The sequence below is a fragment of the Amphibalanus amphitrite genome, unplaced genomic scaffold (assembly GCF_019059575.1).
Source record: "Amphibalanus amphitrite isolate SeventyFive unplaced genomic scaffold, NRLGWU_Aamphi_draft 000787F_arrow, whole genome shotgun sequence".
Classification (NCBI taxonomy): domain Eukaryota; kingdom Metazoa; phylum Arthropoda; class Thecostraca; order Balanomorpha; family Balanidae; genus Amphibalanus; species Amphibalanus amphitrite.
Genome location: NW_024882281.1, coordinates 42,530 through 57,771, shown reverse-complemented (window position 1 = coordinate 57,771; position 15,242 = coordinate 42,530). Strand labels below are relative to the sequence as shown.

Genomic DNA, 15,242 nt, shown 5'->3' with positions numbered 1-15,242 from the left:
CTTGACCTGTGTCTCCAGGTGATCCGTGCTGGTGGCGGGTGGCTTCTGATTCACCTCCTGCTGGAGAATAGCCCACAAGTTCTCAATGGGATTGAGGTCAGGGCTATTCCCAGGCCACGCCCCGTTGGCCCAGAAGGATGGGAGGTTCTCACGGCACCAGTCTTGAGTCCTTTTGGCGCTGTGAGGCGGTGCGCCGTCCTGCATGAACACCGCTTGGCTTGGATCGGGCATCAGCGCGCGTTTGGAAACCGGGCCCTCCTGTGCAATCCGGTTGAGCGCCTCCAGACATTCGTTGGCCAGGATGTTGCTCCGATAGTACTCGCCGTTGATGGTCGTTTTTTGGGGCACCACATGCAGCTGGGACAGCGCACGGTAGCTGAACATGCCCCAGACGTGGATTTTGGCCGGATGCTTCACGCTGGGGACCGTCGGTACGTCCGAGCTGCTGGCCGCCCACACACGGTCGTTTTGGCGGTTCGGAGGATGAAATAGCTCGAACGGTGACTCGTCCGACCAGACCACCTTCCGCCATTCTTCCTCCGACCAGTGCAGGTGCTCTCGAGCGAACTTCAGTCGGTGAGCTTGTTGTTTTTCAGTCAGTTTTGGCGTCCTTTTCAGTTTGAACGGGCGCATGGCCAGGTTGTTGCGCAGGTAGCGGTGAATCATCATATGGGACGTCTTGTACCCTGCCTTGGTAAGCCTACGAGCCAGTTTTCGAGTTGATTGGTGACGTTTTCTCCGTCGCCATCCTGATAACCCTCTTGGCCACTGGGTGAAGGGCGGTCTTGCGGCCACGGCCGGGCTGGGTTTGCAGCCCAAGTCCCAGCTTATCACGCTTCAGCCAGACGTGCAGCTGGCTCCTGCTGATACCCAGCTGCTGGCAGACCATCTTCTGGCTCATGCCGCCATGGACCATCCCCACAGCTTTGCTGCGAAAGGAGAGGCTGTACTCTTTTCTCGTCATTGCTCTGAACGAAAACTGCCAAGTGACACCGGCGGTGGCTCGACCCGTACTGACGGCATGGGTCACCGCCCAAGGTCAGGTCACCCTGGTGGTGATGACCGGAACCATAGGTACGAATTTATCTAACTTCCTCGCTCCTATCGTCAGAAAGAAAGCAATGCGAACGGATACGGCGAAAAAATTGATGTCCGGATAATTTCGTTACACCCTGTACAGAGGGCAGCAAAGGTCACGTGGCCCAAATTTGCACAGCAGATTGTGGCCCACCCAGTAGAGCTAGAGCGCTAAAAATGGCACCAATCGACTCGCCAGCATCTAATCTTACTTTCCCAACACTCATTTGACCTCTCAAGGTCATGTGATGACCTAAGGACATTTGTGAGCTATGTCGAAAATACACTTGCACAGCAGTTTTCGAGTAGAGGAATTGACCAATACGGCCCATAGGCCGTAGCAATTTTCCTTAAAAACCGCTTCTCGATATGTGACCCCGTTTGACCTCGGCAGGTCAAAATGTACAAATAAACGACAGTCCATACGTCGCAGCCCGGATTCAGCCCAGATTCCATACGTCGCATGACCTCTCAAGGTCATGCGATGACCTAAGGTCATTTGTGGGCTATGTCGAAAATACACTTGCACAGCAGTTGAGTAGAGGGATTGACCGAATTCCAAATCAAAGCACATCATCAAAGCCCATAGGCCGTAGTAATTTTCCTTAAAAACCGCTTCTCGATATGTGACCCCGTTTGACCTCGGCAGGTCAAAATGTACAAATAAACGACAGTCCATACGTCGCAGCCCGGATTCAGCCCAGATTCGGGACATCTCTGATCAAGCTGAAACTCGCACACAATGTAGGCCATGACATGCCCAATTCACAGTCCAAGTCGTTCGGCGGCACTCCCAGCCGTTTGACCTACAGAGGTCAGGAAAGGTCACGTGGCCCAAATTTGCACAGCAGATTGTGGCCCACCCAGTAAAAATGGCACCAATCGAGAGGTCAAATGAGTGTTGGGAAAGTAAGATTAGATGCTGACGAGTCGATTGGTGTCATTTTTAGCGCTCTAGCTCTACTGGGTGGGCCACAATCTGCTGTGCAAATTTGGGCCACGTGACCTTTCCTGACCTCTGTAGGTCAAACGGCTGGGAGTGCCACCGAATGACTCGGACTGTGGATTGGGCAGGTCAGTACCTACATCGTGTGCAAGTTTCAGTTTGATCGGAGATGTCCCGAATCTGGGCTGAATCCGGGCTGGGACGTATGGAGTGTCGTTTATTTGTATATTTTGACCTGCCGAGGTCGAACCGGGTCACATATCGAAAAGCGGTTTTTAAGGAAAGTTACTACGGCCTATGGGCTACCCGATGATGTGCTTTGATTTGGAATTCGGTCAATCCCTCTACTCGAAAACTGCTATGCAAGTGTATTTTCGACATAGCCAACAAATGACCTTAGGTCATCGCATGACCTTGAGAGGTCAAATGAGTATTGGGAAAGTAAGATTAGATGCTGGCGAGTCGATTGGTGCCATTTTTAGCGCTCTAGCTCTACTGGGTGGGCCACAATCTGCTGTGCAAATTTTGGCCACGTGACCTTTGCTGACCTCTGTAGGTCAAACGGCTGAAGGTGCCGCCAAATGACTTGGACTGTGGATTGGGCATGCCAGGACCTACATCGTTTGCGAGTTTCAGCTTGATCAGAGATGTCCCGAATCTGGGCTGAATCCGGACTGCGACGTATGGACTGTCGTTTATTTGTACATTTTGACCTGCCGAGGTCAAACGGGGTCACATATCGAGAAGCGGTTTTTAAGGAAAGTTACTACGGCCTATGGGCTACCCGATGATGTGCTTTGATTTGAAATTCGGTCAATCCCTCTACTCGAAAACTGCTGTGCAAGTGTATTTTCGACATACCTAGCCCACAAATGACCTTAGGTCTTCGCATGACCTTGAGAGGTCAAATGAGTATTGGGAAAGTAAGATTAGATGCTGGCGAGTCGATTGGTGCCATTTTTAGCGCTCTAGCTCTACTGGGTGGGCCACAATCTGCTGTGCAAATTTTGGCCACGTGACCTTTGCTGACCTCTGTAGGTCAAACGGCTGAAGGTGCCGCCAAATGACTTGGACTGTGGATTGGGCATGCCAGGACCTACATCGTTTGCGAGTTTCAGCTTGATCAGAGATGTCCCGAATCTGGGCTGAATCCGGACTGCGACGTATGGACTGTCGTTTATTTGTACATTTTGACCTGCCGAGGTCAAACGGGGTCACATATCGAGAAGCGGTTTTTAAGGAAAGTTACTACGGCCTATGGGCTACCCGATGATGTGCTTTGATTTGAAATTCGGTCAATCCCTCTACTCGAAAACTGCTGTGCAAGTGTATTTTCGACATACCTAGCCCACAAATGACCTTAGGTCTTCGCATGACCTTGAGAGGTCAAATGAGTATTGGGAAAGTAAGATTAGATGCTGGCGAGTCGATTGGTGCCATTTTTAGCGCTCTAGCTCTACTGGGTGGGCCACAATCTGCTGTGCAAACTTGGGCCACGTGACCTTTGCTGACCTCTGTAGGTCAAACGGCTGGGAGTGCCGCCGAATGACTCGGACTGTGGATTGGGCATGTCATGGCCTACACTGTGTGCGAGTTTCAGCCTGATCGGAGCTGTCCCGAATCTGGGCTGAATCCGGGCTGAATCTGGGCTGAATGCTGTCTTGACGGACATGGCAAACGTGATGGTTCAAAATATTTGCGCTGCGACCGGCTTGCCGAACTTATTTAGGTACTGAAAATCTAAATCCGACATATCGTTTATTGACCTTGGATGTACCCAGTTGACATCAACTATTGAAATCAACCTAAAACCCATTCACCATATGGCAGGACGGTCAATACGATCGGTCAGATATTATTACTTCAATTAGGAACCAAGCCCCCATTAAAAGGACCCTCCCACCTTCAAAAAAAGTTACCTACTGAATCGGCGTGAAAGTGATGTCGCTCGGTTCAGAAAGAGCGAAAACGAATAGCTACCAAATTTCACCGAAAAAATATTCACCGGTTTTCGATATATTTGACTTTTACTTTTGTTTACTTTCAGCGATCTCCGCTGTTCCTAGCGACTTTATTTGGAAGCAATAGTTTGGCAGCTGAAAGTACGGCACTTGTTGCGCGCAAAGCAGCATATACCACCGCGTGCTACTAAACGTTTTAGTAAAAGATTTAAAATCGTTAGATCTGCGCTGACGTCACACGTTCAGAAGGGGCATTCAAATGCATTAGCCCCTCTGAATCTAAATGCTACAACTTTGAAATTAGATATTTGCGATTTGAGGCATTTCTCGATGTTGTGAGCGCAAGCCTCAAACCGATAAGTGCAAGCCAGGGACCCCATTTTGGCTATCTCAACTCAAAACAAATGTTAAGGTGGGATGATCACTTTAACCCTCGCCGGCCGACGGGGGGGGGGCGGGTGCCCCCCCCACCATAGGGTTTTTTCGCGATAGCTCTGAAGTGAACGCGCTGGCGATAGAGAGCTGAAACTTGGCATACCTGACCTTTGATTCAAGCCGGATCTTGTGACACCAACCGCATTTTCGGGTCAGGTCAGGTCACTGACCTATGACGTCATAAGTGAACCTCTGCACGGTCTTCAGATGTCGCAACTTCGCAACGCCCTCACTGCCAGAGTAGCTTTCACAGGGAAATGAAACTTGCAGGATCTAATATCCATTACTAGTCTCACAGCTTGTATTTCTCGGATTTTTCCTAAAGGTCATATGAGGTCAGGTCATTTTCGTGACCTCACCATTAGGTAAAAGTCAATGGGCAAAAATGAAAACTGCTATTCTGGCGCCGGGAACGGTCTCCAACTATCTCAAGCACACAGAATTGTGATTTAGTGCACTCCTTGCAAGGTTAGATGAGTCACTTTTGCAATGTTGACCTTGCGTGACGTCATTTATGACGTCAATAGGGTCATTTTAGTTTTTTGTCAATAACTCCCGATCAAAGAGCTAGCGAGTCGGGAAAGCCACCAATGGACTCAGGAAGACCTGCCGAATCGAATGATATGCGACATGACCTACTTCGACCGATTTCGTGACCTGGGGGTGCTGACCGGACCATGACCTGAGGTCAACGCCCAAAGTTGACCTCACCCAAACAAAAAGTATATCATTCGACGCGCCTGAGCGAGACGAACACGATGCTGCCAAAATCGCCGCTCAGCGATCGTTTTTTGCGAAGTTAATCACCAAAAACTGAACCGTACCTTGGAGCACTTGACTTGACCTCAGAGGTCACCGGTTGACCTAGGACCTTAAAATCGGGTATCAATCTCTGCGTCTCGTAACGGCGCACACGCTCGTTTTTTTTTTCTGCGACGCGCTAGCTCCACCAGGGGCGAAACGGCGACGGGGGTCGTACCCCCCCCCCCCCTCGGCCGGCGCGTATGTAGAAAACCGATAGGTCCGGCGAGGGTTAAGACCGCTTCACATACGGAACGTAAACGCAATGGGCACGTAAGCGGGTAGGGCTTTACCGTTTACGCTCCGTATGTGAAGCGGTCTTTTAGGCAAAAAATTCCGGCAGGTCGCTATTTTTATGTTGGTAAAACTGGCCTCAGATCTCGAATTGGGCATTTGAACATTTACGAAGTAGTTTTGGTGCCTTCGTAACATGCTACGAAGCTCTCAGTGGTGGCTGACACCTATTATGAAGGCCCGGCAGGACCGCTACTGATTGACATCAAATGACCTGACCCGATCTGGCCTAAGGGCCGCCCCACACTGGACCTCGCATGTGGGTTGCGTGTCTGCGGGTTTGGGGTTGCGGGTATCACACTCATTCATGAAGTGAGAACACCATTTTTTATGCTCAATCCATGTGTGAAGCCGATAAACCTTCAAATAACAGCACAACGAACCAACGACAGACATCAACAAAACTCATCAAAACACGCAGCCCTGGTAGCGAGGAAAACCGAGATTTGACTCAAAGTCAACTTTTGGAATGTGAGGCGAGGTGGCTACTGGCTCGCAAGTCAAACGCTTACTGCTTGCGGACTCGCTTTTGAAATGGCAATGTGGGTCACTTAACGTAAAATGTGTTCTTTAGCCTTGAAGAAACCCGAAAACTCGGGTGCAGTGTGGGGCGGCCTTAAATGCATGAAGACATCATCTGGGATCAAAACTATCTTGGAATTCGTGATCAGAGCCCAGAAAAACCATAACAGCTTCCCTTTACGAAGGTCTAGCAGGTCCCGATTTTATTGACCTGACCTGGAAGGTCAACCAATGAACTATGACTTTAAAATTTGGTATCATCGGCTTCCTCTCGTCACGGGAAACACGCTCTTTTTCCGCGAGGCTCTAACTCAATCAGGGGCCGAACGGCAGGGGGTCCAACCGACCGCCCTCCCCCCCCCCCCCCCACCCACACACACACGTCAGACGCTGGCAAACGCCGCACACATGCGATTGCGAGGGTTAAAATCGGGTACCAATCGCTGCGTCTTGAACGGCAGACACGCTTGTTTTTTTCCGCGAGGCTCTAGCTCCATTAGCGGCGAAAAGGCGAAAGGGGGTCTTACCAATTTATCAACCCCCTCCCCCTCGGCCGGCCGATATGGGGGGGGGGGGGTCCGGCAATAAGTCCGGCGAGGGTTTAACAACCCCACTTCATTTTTAGCATGTTTGCTTGTCACTGAGATCAATAATTCAATCACAAATAATTTCTAGCGCTTTTCCGGGCCGCTGGCCCAGTGTGCGGACTGCGGTGTCTCCTAAAGGGGGAATGGCCGGGCCCTGTTTCACCGCCCGACGCTGCGCGCGCTGCAGCGCGCTGGGAGCTGAGGCATACCCCTGACGTCACTCGAATGACGTTGCATGCGATCCGTTACCTTATGGTATGGTAAATTTTATGGTAAATCGCGTTTCAAACAGAGAACTTGAAGAACCTAGTACCAATTGAACAAAAGTTTGAGTGCGAATACTGCTAGCGTGCGGATGGTGCTGGGGCCGCGGTGCTAGCGTTTTGCGATGACGTCATAGCGTTGCGTCAGAGGGAAGTTTGTTGATATTGCCATGGAAACCCAACGCGCCGACGCGCGCAGCGCACTGCAGCGCTCCGCCGTGAAACAGGGCCCAGGTAGATGGCCAGACAAGCCGCGGTCAGATAAAATTAGTGAGTGTGACGAATCGAGTCCGGCTAAATGGATATACTTAACTTCACCTTCTTCGTGGTCCCAGCAGCCCGCACTATAACAATCTACAATAGAGGTCAGCTGATCAGCATAGCACACTTAGCCTAGCTCTGAGGCTCGCGTCAATCCAATTGTCCAAAACATCCAAACTTAGCTTATTGAACGTGCAAGTAGCTTGTTGATTATTCCTGGGTTAAAAGGAAAGATGAGGTTTTGTAATTTTGCAACACAGCTAGCAATGAAGTTGTCTAATAAGACCATAATACTAATCATACTCACGCTAGTCGTTCCTTGCTTTCCTCCGGCGTGAGTTCATCAAACTCTTTGGCTTCCTCTCCTAAAAATGCCTCATGATCATAGTCTGGATTGTGTTCTTCGCCCTCGACAAAGTGCTCTTCATCACTGAGTTTCTAAAAAAGGAGGGGTGTAACTCAATACAGTTTAAGAGATACACTTTCATGAGTAGATACACAATAAAAGAAAATAGTCACATGGTACAATTTAGCCATAGATTCAATAAGAGTCGTCTGTGCCATCCGATGTCATTTCCAGCTAGTCAAAATAAAGGGCAATTCACAATCAGTTCAAACAAGGTCAAATTTACGAGTTGAAATTTTTGGACAAGTTGAAGAATTTGGTGCCTGCTGTCGAATGCAGTTTGAGCTCAGGAAAACGATGGTGCTACTTATTCTTGTGGTTAACTCATAGCGCATAACAAGGCGTCTCGACGAGAACACGATACCGACAAAATAAATGTGTTAGTTAGGAGTCAAAGGTTATTGCAGAAAATAAAATGTTTCTGCAACAGATCAATAATCAATTTTGGTCTTTTTTCTCCAAACTGTTGACGTTAGGTGAGGTCAAATATGAGATCATTATCGAGAAAGATCGTTAAAAAGGTATCCAATGTGCTTTTCCGCGGCGTTGTAGCTCTGATCGTTCCGGAGTTATGCGCCAATTTGTCGACAAAGTGTCGAAATAGTCTAAATTTGACCTCCAATAACCCATGGTGACATGACCTTTAACCTGAACTAGAAAATGACTGAAGTGATTTCGTCATTATTTTTGACACTTTCGAATTCCGCCTACCGAAACGTGGCCCTGGATCCGAGTTCGAAAGGGGGTGTTCACTGCTCAAACACAAGTTGTGTTTGAAGTACACCCTGCCCTTATAGAGCCTTGCCCTGCCCCCAGCAAATCGTGGAAATCTAGGAGCCGAAGCGGGGCACAGGTTAAGCCCCTAGGAGCTCTGATGACAAAATTGGGCAGGAAAATTTTCATTTTCTTTTCCAAAATTTAGGCACACTGCAACAGGTTAACAATTGGACCACTATGCTGGGATAAATCTAACTTCAACCATCAGCTGGATAACAAACAAATGTTTACTAGTTACTGCTGTTTATGGTGTGGAGGTGCTAATTAATTAGCACCTATGACATGACAATTGACATGACTGACATGTACATCACAAATGGACATATGCTTTAGCAAATGTTGCTCATTGGGTTAAACTAGGTTGGGCCAGCTCAGTTTATCTTATTTGGTCGGCATAACTGCTGGCTTACAAGCATTTACTTTAAATTCAAAAACTGGAAAAATAAAAAGAAGAAAATGTATTTGTAAAATGTGGCTGGGCAAGTGGCATTATTTTCAGTTTAGATCAACTACCTACATGCAAGCAATGATAGGTAACTACTATTCATCAGAGTTGCACTTTGCAGAGAAGTCAGTTGCAGTAAATAGTTCTGACTGGTTCTGACCAGAGTTGGAGTTGGAGTTGAGTCACCAAAATCTTACTAATACAGAGTCTGGAATTGGAGTTAAGACTGCGTGGCACAAAGTTGTGCCCTTTACCTGTTTACTTGAGAACATAACCCTCGGCCTCGATGACCTTTCAAAATCAGATTTTATCAAAGCAAAGGTAATTCCAATTTTTGCAGAGCATTTTCATTTAAAAAACAGAGGAAGCCAGTGGCTCAGCCAGAACCTGCATTTAGGTATGCATGCTTTTTATGAGATATAAGTGCAATGAAAGGCCTTGGAGCATGCAAAGAGTAGTTTCAGGAAATAAAAAGAAATCAGAAATGAGCTTTATTTGTAGCAAATCAAAATGGCCCTAAGCAGCAATGTCTGGAGGCTAAGCTGGAGTCATCAGTCAGTCTGAGCAAATTTCTAGAGTCAGAGTCAGTCAGAAACACCAAAACATATATAGACTCAATCATCTAGCCCTCCTATTCATAGTAAAAAAGAAAATTCATTAAAAGGCAGACCACGCCTGGACTTTTACCTTTTCCACTGTACGGCCTTTGTGAGCAGCAGATGTCTTGGGAGCAGCTGCTGCCAATGCGCAGCAACAAACTGCCAGGAGGAGCAAACGTTGCATTGCCTGAAAGCAACAACAGGTTTTAGTTCAATTCTAATTTCTACCATCCTAGACTAGATGATGCAATTTGAAACCCTTGAAAATGAAATGGAGCTGTTTGATTAAAACAACACCTATGGATTAAATGGTTTCAAGATTAAGGATAAAGTACCAAATAGATTTACATGCTCTCACAATGACATGTCTGGAAAGGTGAACCATTCAAAATTTCATTAAAATCTCTACAAGTGACACATAACCTATAGTACAGCTCGCCAGGTATTCAGTAGTTGGTTGCCAACATCACAATAAGTGATCTGCATTGATGAATATGTCTAATGGCTGTTGAAAACCATTGCCAAAGTGTGTGCACGAACCCTCTTCTCATTTCTATTGATTCATTTTACAGGGGTGTCTCTGTCATTCAAAGTTATCACACCAAAAGCACATCAACATAGGCTAACCACCCACTCTTTTGATGGAGGACCGTACCTATATCCTTAACTTTTCACTAAATCAGGCAGCACAAAAAGAAATTGTTAGGTAGATCACGAAAGAAAATTGTCTCAACATACCCTAGGAAAAACGTACTGAGAAGTTTGAGGAAAAAGGCAATAACTAATAAATATTTTAATAACACAGCATCATCCCACTCATCACATAACCCGCCGGCGAATGGCAATGCGCTAGTTTTGAACCTGTTGCGCCACATTCGCTATGTTCTTAACTGTTTTCTACTAAACATTTTCAGTTTGCTTTCTAATACACATTTCAAGCACATATTTTTGGCGCTTGCCTGAATATTTGACCTCGCATGAAATTTTATCTTTGCATGTTCATTGCACCTCTCATTACTGCACACTAATTTTGCAAACAAAAATTAAAAGAAGCATTTAAAGCTGATGAAGATTTAGTAGAAAAACCGGCAAGATTGCTATATACCAATTTGGTAGCTCGTAGTACACGTGGTCGTTATCCCATTGGCGAACGGGGTAAAATACATATAGTAATACATACATACAAATACATGCATACAGTAATAATAAAAATAAATATACCGTAAGGTGGGGCTATTTGAGACAGTGGGGCTATTTGAGACACTATTTAAAATCGCTATAAAATAAAAATCACTTAAAATTCATGCTTAATTTTTTGCTCAGCCGATTTACTGCTCGATTCCACACCTCCCTGAGCAAAAATATCACACAAAAATCAAACGATCTTCATTTTATAGCGATTTTAAATACTGTCTCAAATAGCCCCACTGTCTCAAATAGCCCCACTTTACGGTACCTACCGTGGCCAAGAGAAGCGAAGAAGCCTTTGAGCCCGGGCCCTGTTTCACCGCCCGACGCTGCACTGCGCGCGCTGCAGCGCGCTGGGAGCTAAGGCATACCATGGATTACCTACTACCTGGATCGGCAACTCCGCGGAATTCCCATTGTACTGCGCGACCGCCCGAAAGTGCTGCCACCTATCGAGCAAACTGGTCCCTGCTAAGGACAGCCCGCCGCCGCCGCCCAGTCAGGCAGCGGTCAATACCAGCAAAGTCCGAAAATGACCGGCAAGTTACATGGCCTTAACCAGCCGCGGCTAAGTTGGGCATCGGCCAACAGTGTTGGGTCCCGAAAGAGTGGTACAGGGCGGTTCCATATACTCTCTATCGTTTTGGAAAGAATGGTGTGCATGGGTCGTTTGCCGAGCGCGACTGGCTGATTTTACCTCAACACGTCGTATTGTTAGCTCTCATGGCCAGGCCAGGCGCCTTCTGCCTGCAAATACCTTCGATCAAACGACTTTGTCTATCACTCGGGTTGCCCTCTTGCTGATCATCTTAAGCATTCGGACTCAGTCGTCGGCACAGGGAATGTGCCGTTCGCCGTGAAACATCCGAATCATTACTACAGCCATTTTGACTGACTTATAAAGATCAAGACAAATGCTGTCATATCGATTAACGAACATCTGCATCATTTAAAATTTCTTTCAAGAAGCATTCCAGGATTATAAGCTTACCATACGCCGTTTCGTTAAAAAACTGTTTCCGTATTGAACTTATATTTGCCGTCGCATGAGCGAAATGCATACTGAGTAGAGGCTGAAACCGACTCTTTCCGCAGTCAGAAATCATGTGCGAGACCGAGAGCCTATTCAAATAAACCCCGGTCGCACTCGCATCCATAGCACGCACCTACTTGCGTGTGATTGATGCTATTGCAACTTAATGAATTTCGCGTGCGATTTCCTAGTCTGTTCCGGTCTGAGGTTCAGAATTTAACACAGGTTCAAATGACAACTAAGGTGAAAGATGACACACAATGTTTACAATAATAGACTGATAGGAAGTCTTCGAGAAACGACGTGCCACATGCCTACTAAACGGTGTCGTAGCACCAAGTTGGTTTCCAATTCACATCTCCCACCAGAGTATATCGGGAATAAATGCAAACACGATAATGCACACGAACGCATTATCCGCTCAATGGGTATGCCCATAGGTATGTTAGTCAGTTACACACGCTGTGATAACTTAAACAATTTTCGGTCGAGCCAGTTCACAGTTCACACCCCGTCCGCCTGCTGCCGTCACGTCACACGTGTCCGCAGCGGGCGTGCACCTGCGAGTGCGTGCATCATAATTCACATCACAAATCACAGGATGCCAATTCAAGTCAGCACACCGTGAAAACTGAACCCATCTCTTTGATCTGAAACAAAGATAGAGAGAGGGAAATTAGATACCTGAGCATACCATAATGAAATGGAGAGTGAGGGCATTCCAAGGCAAACTGTTTCCCCACAGGCCACAACATCACAAAAAAGTATTTTACATTGCGATGATGTTGAGCAAAAAAAAAAATAATAATACCTTGACAGGATACTACCTAACAAAAGTACCCAAAAGCTTAACACCTCATCTGCTAGGCTTACATAGTTTAAAATGACTTTGATCTTACTTAAATCTATCTGATATCTACACAGTTTGTCTAGCACTCGTTCTAAAAAAGTGATTGTTATATATCATTCAATGGAGGGAAGCTCACAAACTTCTCCGTACAACTCTGGACCTTTCGACTTTTGAGAAAAGAAGGAAGCTGATGTCAGGGACCAGGGTCGGCACTCTTTTGTGGTTGACACTGGCTGCCGTTAGGCTTTCTTTTTACTGTCAAATGGTTCAGTTTTTCAGGCTGAGAACATGATTTATCTAAATGTGTTTTTTGATCCAATATCATTCAACTCTACTTTTGAAATCAGGGCATTGGCAAATGGCAAGCAGGTTATAAAAATTAGCTGAAATGACATGATGCCAGTTAACTGCTCCTGAAGTGTGTTGCACTCTAGTCAGCCATTCAGAGAAATACGTAGGAAACTGATATGGGTGAGCAGTGAGAAGGTACTGAGCAGTGAGCAGTGGACCAATTTATAGGTACACTAACTGATTTTGCTAAACTAAAAACTTATCAAAAACTTAAGCAATTCACAACTAACAATGCATCATCCACCACCTATCATGCGCTACCAAGACCGAAATTGTGTCACAAACAAAACCATGGCTATATCATCAGCGGCATGTATAAGCTTGAGATATGATGTGTCAAACATATAACAAACATATAAAGAACATAAAATTGAACATATAAATAAGTGATTAACCAATTACGGCCCAAATTATATGATTTTTGACGACATACGGCGAGAAGCAATGTGCGCCAGTATCGTCAACAGCCCCTCTTTACAGTAATATCTTAGGCCACTCAGACCTTCCAACCATAAGAAAACCTTACCAATCTTACCTTGCCATCTTCCTGCATCTTCTGAAACCTTCCAATCTGCTCCAAAGGGGCTTAACTTTTCAAAAAACAAGGCAAACGACCCTACGACGCGACGCCGACCATTGTTTTGAATAGCACCCGCTCCCCCCAGTGTTGCCAGGTCGAGTGATGCCAATACCTCCAGAAAATGTTGTAAAAACCTCTAGAAACCTCTGTTCCATTGCCGCTGATTATGAAGTATATATACCTCCATACCTACCTCCGTATCACAAACCGTGGCGCAGTTTCAAAGCACGCTGCCATCCGCTGCCAGCGCGTGATGACATCATCAAGCCCATTGCTCCAACACTACCAAATTGGGTCTGTTCCAGTCGCACTTCCTAACACCTCTTAACTCCTCCAAGATTGCTTCCCTGTTCCAGTGTCAGCTCTAGCCCCTACAAATCAAAGGAGCCCTGCTCCAACCTCCTCTATCTGGCTCTTGGAGGAGTTTAGAGGTGTTAGGAAGTGCGACTGGAACCATGGTTACGAGCGAGCGAGCGCAGCGAGCGAAGCGAAGTCTTTTCAATATAACGGAAAAATCTCAGTATGAGCGGCCCGGCCCGGCCCGGCCTGTAACGCTTTTGAGAGGCTTATATCTAAGCAACCGCTGGACCGATTGGCCTGCGGTCTTTTTTGCTGGGTAGCCCCATCCCTTCTACCCCGTAATTGACTACTTTTGATACATCTCAGTGACCGTCGTGGCACGTGCCACGTGAAAAGTCAAGGGTGTTCAAGCAGTTTTGCAAAAGTAATGATTTTGTGAGGCCCATATCTCAGCAGCGGCTTGAGCGATTGTCATGCGGTAATTTTTATAGGGTAGCTGCATCCCTTATACCAAAGGTCGGATACTCTTGATCTATGTGAGTGACCCCCAGTGCACGTGCAAAATACAACAATAAGAGGTGCCAAATTTGTTCCCATTTCAGTAACTCGGTAATTACTGGGGCGATTTCGCTGAAACTTGGCATACAGGTAGGCACCCACCAGGCAATGCATTCCCATGTGTTGCGATTAGGGTGCTACTGCACTTGCGCACGTGCAGGGGGCGTTTCCAGATCTCGAGAACGGCTGGGCCGATTGCGCTCAAATTTGGTACACGGTTGGGGACCGGTTAGTAGGGTGCCGTGCAAAAGTCATTTTGGACCCCGTTTGCACGTGCGCACGTGCAGAATGCCGCTTCCAGATCTCAGGAACGGCTGGGCCGATTGCGTTCAAATTTGGCACACCGTTAGCGACCGGTTAGAAGGGTGCTTTGCACAAGCCCGTTGGAAGTACCCTCTCGCCCTTCCGCACGTGCAGGGCTCACTATCTCGCTCGCTCGTTCTTCGCCCAAAAGGCGTTTTACTGGTATATAGAACAACACTGGAACAGACCCAAAGTGTGACGTCAGCGCGCTGGCAGCAGCTGGCGGCGGGCTTTGAAACACCCGGTTGTATCCCCGATCAAGATAATTCACTCATCCTTCGCATGCCTTCGCATATTTGTCCACATAACTTGGTGTCCGCCCACGGTGGACACCAGGCTAACATAGCCTTGGTGCCCAGGTTTACATAGCCTTGGTGCCCACGGTATATCGAGAACTTTTAGCTGCAGACGGTGGCCAGAGCCTCAATAGTAAACAAGCCAAAAGAAGGTTTTTCGTTTCCATCAATCTGTAAAAAAGTGTGTTTAAGCATGCAATACTGCAATAATAACATGAAATTAAGTACCTATATAGTTCTCAAGAGACCTTGATGCTAATTGTCCTTTCTCGCATTTTCAGATTACCTCTAGAAAACCCTCTAGAATCCGGCATTTTTCAAAAACCTCCAGGAGCCCCGAAACGCTCCCCTAAAACCTCTAGATCTGGAGGTTTACCTCTAGACCTGGCAACACTGGCTCCCCCGCGTC

General features: G+C 46.9%; 1 protein-coding gene and 1 long non-coding RNA gene across 5 annotated transcripts in view; both read right to left on the bottom strand.

Moving 5' to 3' along the window:
- The window catches only part of LOC122366138 (calumenin-like), a 28,138-nt gene extending 17,908 nt beyond the window's left edge, over positions 1 to 10,230 (bottom strand). Inside the window, exons 1-3 of one of the 4 annotated variants that reach the window (XM_043338005.1) lie at positions 10,113 to 10,230; positions 9,463 to 9,561; positions 7,455 to 7,585 (exon numbers count right to left, since the gene is read on the bottom strand). In XM_043338005.1, the coding sequence (XP_043193940.1) occupies positions 7,455 to 7,585; positions 9,463 to 9,558 (227 nt within the window). In that variant the 5' untranslated portion in view covers positions 9,559 to 9,561; positions 10,113 to 10,230. Of the gene's footprint in view, positions 1 to 7,454; positions 7,586 to 9,462; positions 9,562 to 9,709; positions 9,718 to 10,029 lie in introns of those variants that run through there. The other 3 variants (XM_043338006.1, XM_043338007.1, XM_043338009.1) reach the window with 3 other exon arrangements.
- A 1,348-nt stretch (positions 10,231 to 11,578) lies between these two features.
- On the bottom strand, positions 11,579 to 13,459 carry LOC122366139. The gene is made up of 2 exons (XR_006253849.1): positions 13,332 to 13,459; positions 11,579 to 12,245 (listed from the first exon to the last, which is right to left on the bottom strand). It is a non-coding gene; the product is annotated as an uncharacterized LOC122366139 (long non-coding RNA).
- Between the last annotated feature and the right edge of the window lie 1,783 nt (positions 13,460 to 15,242).